The 6,810-nt window shown below is 41.6% G+C and overlaps 1 protein-coding gene across 1 annotated transcript; it reads right to left on the bottom strand.

Annotated features, from left to right (window-relative positions):
* Positions 1–4,152: 4,152 nt before the first annotated feature.
* LOC122640209 (nuclear transcription factor Y subunit B-6) lies at positions 4,153–6,584 on the bottom strand. Its single transcript, XM_043833364.1, has 2 exons — positions 6,439–6,584; positions 4,153–4,776 (listed from the first exon to the last, which is right to left on the bottom strand). Exons 1-2 carry the CDS (start codon positions 6,487–6,489, stop codon positions 4,153–4,155), a joined length of 675 nt encoding a protein of 224 aa, XP_043689299.1. The 5' UTR covers positions 6,490–6,584.
* Between the last annotated feature and the right edge of the window lie 226 nt (positions 6,585–6,810).

Below are 6,810 nucleotides of genomic sequence, written 5' to 3' on the forward strand. Positions count from 1 at the left end.
GACGGGATCGGTGAATGAGGTATGTAAGAGACGGTGCAGATCACTTTACCATCGGGCGCGGGTTGGATTTTCAAATTCAATAAAGGAAAAGGCCGAGGATCCGACTAGGCATGTAAACAGATCGGATTCGGCTCGGATAATGCTGTATCCGCATCTTCGACTTGGACACTGACATTTCTGATGATAAAGTCGCGACGGGATCGGTGAATGAGGTATGTAAGGAACGGTGCAGATCACTTTACCATCGGGCGTGGGTTGGATTTTCAAATTCAAGAAAGGAAAAGGCCGAGGATCCGACTAGGCATGTAAATAGATCGGATTCGGCTCGGATAGTGCTATATCCGCATCCGCATTCGATTAGCTTTCGGACAGATTCGAATAGTATTAAATGGATACGAACACGGATACGGATCGAATATTTTATCCATTAAAATTAGCTTTTCAGATAGCTATAGCCTGTCCGTATCCGTATCCGTTTAGCTTTCGGACGGATTCGGTTAGTGCTAAATGGATTCGGACACGGATACGAAAACGAATTTTGGCTATTCATTTACATTCCTAGATCTGGCTCCTCTCCAGCGAGCTCAGCACCCAATGGAATCGAATATGTGAATCAGGCAATTCGGATTGAAACTATCTGTGATCGATTCATGCCAAGAAACCCTAGAATCGTTGACATTTAAGATCTAAGGGCAAACTCTATGGCTATTGGGACCAATTCCATCCGATTCCAATCCAAATCAGATCAGGATTGAAATGCACTCATTTGATCCACGATTTCATGTTTTGAGACGCTGATCAAAACCTATGTCTGTCTCTCTTTCATAAAAAAAAAACTATGTTTCTCTCACTCTCAGTTACTCCCTCACACTCTCATTGTCTCGAAGGTTCTTTTAAGATAACGAATATTTTAATATTTAACCAGTTCTGGTTTAATCGCCCAAACCGATTATTTATGGTTTAGTTCAACTTGGTTTTAAACAACCGGTCCAATTTGATTTATCAGTTCCGGTTAAGAGTTGACACTTAAAGACAGTTTGTTCTAATAAAGGCAGAGTTATAAATGGATATTCGAAAATCTGAATTCGACTCTGATCTATATTCGTTTTAGGAGTATTCGTATATAATATAGAAAAAATTTATTCATTTTGAATAAATATCCAACTGGTAATAAAAAATTTTAAATAACTAATGATCTTGAGGGTTTTTGAAAATTCAACAAGTTTTAAAGAATGAGGAAATGAGAATCACGAGACTAAGACAAATGAGAGAAATGAATTGATAGTGAATCGTATCTGCCGAGGGGAGGAAGGTCTTGGTTACACAAGTCAATGATGTAAATAGATAGTCGAAAATCCAAATTCAATTCGCATTCGTAACCATTTAAGGATATTCATATATGAGAAGAAAATATCCGGATCCAATCACATCCGATTCGTATCCAATCTGTATTCAATCCGTTTACATCTCTGATAAAGGTGGGTGGTGGTGGTTGAAGTATCTCTCTATTACTTAATACATAAGTAGTAAATAACAAGCACTTATTAGTAATTACCCCAGGCCTCTCTCTCCAACTCTCTTTTGCTTTTTTAGATTTTTTGGGTTGGGTTTGATGCCCAAGCTCAGCTCACACTTGGCCAGGATATCAAGCGGGTCCAAGCATCTATATGGGCCGATGAAAGAAATGCAAACCATATCGAATTTAAGGTTATCAATCTGTACATAATTGGAAGAAAGTTTAGGGCTGTAAGTTTGGTCCTATCGCTCCGAGCCGGCCCTGAACCTCAATAGGGCTTGTGCTAGATTTTTTAACCCTGAGGGTGCGTTAGGATTGAAATTTCAGGTTTTGGGTCAGGATCGGGTGGGACCAGGGTTGAGGACTAGGGCTAAGCCCAACCCGGCCCTGTGTTAGGTTATGCTTTATAATTTATTATTTACATTTTGCAATTTTTGTTTAGTATCTAATTATCTATTGAACCAAAATATTTACAATTTTAAGATTGGGCCAAGTTTTTTAACCCAAAGAAAAGTCTAACAGTCAATTGAGTATGAAGCAAACCAATACCCAATCACATGTGTCTCGTTTTTTTAATGCATAGGACAACATAAATGCAAAAAGTAGGACAAGTAGGGCCAACCAGGCTCTAATAAAAATCAAGGTCAATCAAGGCCAACCCGGCCCTTGGCAAAAATCAGGGTCAATCAAGACCGGGCAGGCCTGGGCTGAGCTCGACAAGGTTGGGCCTGGGCTGAGATATCTTAGCCCGACCTAGAGCCGGGTTGGACTTGGGTTGAGCTAAGAGGATTCAGGATTGGGCTAGGGTTTTAAAAAACCCGGGCCAACCCAGCCCTGTTTCACCCCTAGGAGAAACCAAACACAGAGAGAGAGGAGTTTTTATCCTCTCAAGTGTTGTGCACTGCCAGCCATCCAACGGTGGCCAAAGGTGAATTGGTGGATTTTAAAGGTGAATGCATGCACTGCCCACCGTCGCATGCATTTTAAGGTGCACTAACCAATGCACCGCACGTGAGAGGATAAAGATGTGAGAGAGAGAGGATTTTGTAGGTATCTAGCCAATCTGGCTCATATCTGTAAACAATTTAGCTTTGGCCTTTAAACAAGCTCATGATATCCGGATTCGTCGACCCATTTAATCCTTGCCTGAGGGCAAAGAAGGGGGAGGGGCTATAAAAACCCATCAACCACAGATGCGCCACCCCATGCTTGAGCCTAACCTGATTAATGGGATGGGCCACGACCTGGGGTTGGCATCTGATACCATGCAAATTCTAGGCGGGTCAGGTTCAGGTGGAGGATCAGTCTGAGAACCCTGGAGTTACATCTAATCATTCCCAAAAACCTGGGAAGTATTTAAGCTTCACCAGCTCTCCAAACTACGGATCTGGTTCCACTCTAGCCATGGCGGGAGCTGGATGATCCAATCCAGCAAAAAACATAGGGGGCCCGCCTGTGAACTGACCCAAACACCCCTTGTTTTGCTGGGCTGGATCCTCCAGCTCCCACCATGGCTGGAGGAGAGCCGAATTGCCAAACTACTGCCTATTTAGATGGCATCTCTCCCCAATCCCCGTTATGCCCCATATGTCAATCCAGAGCTAGGAAGAAACAGTCATTCACATGTTGTTCATTATATTACTCTTCGCTTTCAGTATCTGGTAGGTTCTTTGGTTCTAAACTGCTGCCATTAGCTGGGTTGAGTTGAGCCTGATAAGGCTGACCTGGATTGAGATACCCCAACCCAACCCAACTTCAGGCTAAGCTAGCTTGGACTTGGATAAAGGAACCTAGGGTTTGAGCTGGGTTTTTTAGAAACCTAGCCCTGCCCAGCCCAGTCCAATTGTAACCCTATGATAAGGTTTCGAATTAGACCCTCTAATATAGTATCGAAGCTCATGGCTCCTTGTTTTTTATTCCCCCTACACATGAGGGGACTGTTGGGAGTTTTAGAATTACAGGTCGTAGGCGCCTGCAAATGCTTGATGACCTCTTTCCACCTAATGTTTTAAATTTAAGAGCTGAAACCTCCAAACATCAATATTTTTGGATCGTTCTCCTCTCAGGTTCCCTGCCCGGTCAGGTGCGCAGGTTCCTCTGGGTGGAAATGACAACCTCACCCCCTCCCAAGCACACTGCCTGGGTGGGTGAGGTCGTCATTTACACCCTCCTATGAGCGGAACCTGCGCCGCACCTGGCCGGGCAGGGAACCTGAGAGGAGAGAAGAAAGAGAGAAACAAGCGTAGAGATCGATCAAATGGAAATGTAACAAAACAATAAGCACATAAACAAAACTAGAAATCCATGAATTATTCAAATTTGAGCTAAAAACAAGATCCAACACTCTTAAGAACCACTGCACTTAAGAACAACCTATAAAAACCTCATGGTTGTCATTCTTGATTAGAAAAAGAAAAAAAAAAAAGAAAGAGAAAACAGGAATTAAAAATAAAACTTAACTATTAAAGTTTGTTCTTGCAATTGTATGGTGCTACATACCATGATCCCAAGCACCAAACTCATCTCCGCCCTTTCTATCAAACTTAACTATACTTTTCTCAAACCTTTTTATGGGCATCAGTGAACAACACCACCACCATGAGAATAAGGACCTTACCAGTGATTCATTCACATATTCACTTATTCATATACGGTGCGTAAGGATCAAGGGCAGCCATGGTAGCATGAGAAGATCCGACCCCACCTGACGGGTCCCTAAAGTAACCCCCAATGTGGGGTCCTCCGACTCCAAAGAGTCCCTGGTGATGACCCATATGAAATGCGGCAGGTGCATAGGTTGCGACACTCAAGGCAGTTCCCAAATCAACACTTCGCTTCATCAATGGATCACCACGGATAGAGCCGCGGTCACCTTCGATCTCACGGTATCGCTGCAGGTACAGGGTGAGGGGATCCATGTAATCATCGAAACCAAGTTTGCTCATTGCCCAAAGCACATCTTCAGCGGTGATAGTCTTTCGCTGCTCTCGTTGGCAACGGTCGTTAGCTTCACTAGTGATGAAGCTAATGAATTCAGACACACACTCCTGTACAGTTTCCTTCGCATCATCAGATATTTTCGCATGATTCGGCAGCACCTTACGCATAATCCTTATAACATTTGCTATTGGCATGAAACGATCTTGTTCACGCACAATGCAAGAGTTCTGATCACCTCCACGCTCCTGCCCATCTTCTTGCCTCTGATTAGGGTTTGGATTGTTGGTGAGATTCTGATTCATCTCCCTCACCATCATCCCTACACAATACACATTTAATGAAACAGAATTCTGTTACATAGTTAAGATCCATTAATGAAGTTTTCTTTCAAGATGAAATTGACTGAAGAGACTTTCACTTTTTATTTTAATTTTTTTCTAATCTTGGTGTAACCATGCCTGGTTATAAGGATTTGTCACCATCTCTTTGACATAGAAAAGATAGAAACTAGAAAAAGACAGTTTTCTGACATCTTGATAATCCAAAATATACGTCCTTTAACGTACGGATATTGAAGGGGCAAAATCGTCAACAGCGACAGATTCGGTGACAGATCCACATGTAACCAGGGCATGGTTACATGCAGCGTGACCCTTTTATCTTTTTTCTCGAACGTTTTCTTTTCTGGGACCCACATGAGGAAAAAAAGACACAAACAGGAAAGAAACAACATATCACATGTCACATGCGGGTGTGTACTGTTAGTTGGGAACCGAATGGTTAAACCCTAACCCAACCAATATAGAACCGGCCAACTATTAACCAACCCAAAACACTTAGGAAAGTTGGACCAGAAAATAACACGTGTACAGGTGTACGTGGAAGACGTCCTTCAGCGTTAAAACTTAAAATAAACCAGGCCTTTGTGGCCCGGGCCTGGCCACCTAGGTTCTCTTACGTGTAGAGAAGAAATGCAAAAAAAACAAAACCAAAATCCACACGAGCTCTTTTTTCCGCATAAAGTCGACAAAGTCAAAGCTACGAAAAAAAAAAAAAAAAAAAAACTTTCTTATTTCTCATAACTCGGACGAGACTCGGGAGAAAATGAGAAATAATTCAAGGTTTTAAAAGAGAACGTCAGATCGGAATCAGACTTTTCTTCGCTATATGATTCCCCATACGACTCTATTAAAGCCGACAGACGCGGAAGAAAGCTCATGAATGGTGCCCGTCGATTCTGATTTCATCCTGCATGGATGACACGTGTACATTCTGTATAGCTTACAATTACAATCTATAGTCTACCATACACCAAAACCATCGTCCACAGTAGGTTCTCAGACCATTAATGCAAGCTTGGAAATCTAAGCTTTAACACAAAACTCTGAAACTTCAGAGAAGAAACCAAAAGAAAGAATTAGGAAGAAGAGAAGAAAATTAAAACTAAATCAAATCATCTTCTTCACCGCAAAATCTACGTAGATCAAAATGTAAAAAACTCAAACATGCAAACCATTTAGAGACGAGAAAAAGAAAGATTATAGACATGCAGAAACAGAGACGAAAGATCGAAAGAGGTTGAGATCGAGAAGAAGAGATGAACATTTTAGATATTAAAGATGGAAATTTACAGAGAAGGACAGAGATTGATGAAGAGAACGATACATTCACATGCAAGAGGTGGAAGATTAAAACCGGAACTCAAACTGAACCGGACGAGAAAAAAGAATAGTTCCTGCATGTAAGATATCAATGGTGAGATCGATAAAAAAAGCAAAAACCCTAGAGAGAAATTAAATCCATAACTTAAAACTATATATAAGGGTGGTAGCTAGGTGGGAAAGGAAAGGAAAGGAAAGAAAGAAAAAGCTGCAGAAGTAGAGAATCATGAGAAAAAATAAAAAATAAAAAACGCTACTGCTTCTATTGGTGGTGTTTTTTTTGGGTTCTTCTTAAGCTCAAGTTTATACGTTACCGGAGTTGGAGTTGGATTTCTGAAGCCTCTGGTAGCCATGGAAGCCTCCACGTTCCATCTTCTCTAGCTTTTCTCTCTCTCTCTCTCTCTCTGTAAGGTGAGCTCGATCTCCTCTTTCTTTCTCTCTCTCTCGAATTTGATGCTTGGGCCGAAGATGCAGGGCAAGTGGTTCGTTTTATACTGCAATAAAGTTTAATCCACGCGGCAACAGGGCGTATGTAACGAGGAAGTCCAACGTTTTTTTTTCCAAACTAGGGTTTAATTCCATTTTTTGAAATGAGTATATATTCTTATTCACGAGGTTATTGCTTAGCTATTAGGTTGAAATGAACGTGACTAAAACTAACTTTGCAGGTTATGAATTAAGGATTTGGATCCT

This window comes from Telopea speciosissima, chromosome 9 (assembly GCF_018873765.1).
Source record: "Telopea speciosissima isolate NSW1024214 ecotype Mountain lineage chromosome 9, Tspe_v1, whole genome shotgun sequence".
In the NCBI taxonomy this organism is placed as follows: domain Eukaryota; kingdom Viridiplantae; phylum Streptophyta; class Magnoliopsida; order Proteales; family Proteaceae; genus Telopea; species Telopea speciosissima.

Coding starts and splice junctions, on each gene's coding strand:
- LOC122640209 (XM_043833364.1), bottom strand. CDS start 6,489: ATGGAACGTGGAGGCTTCCATGGCTACCAGAGGCTTCAGAAATCCAAC. Junction 4,777..6,438: donor GGCTTCAGAAATCCAACTCC/AACTCCGGTAAC, acceptor GTGTATTGTGTA/GGGATGATGGTGAGGGAGAT.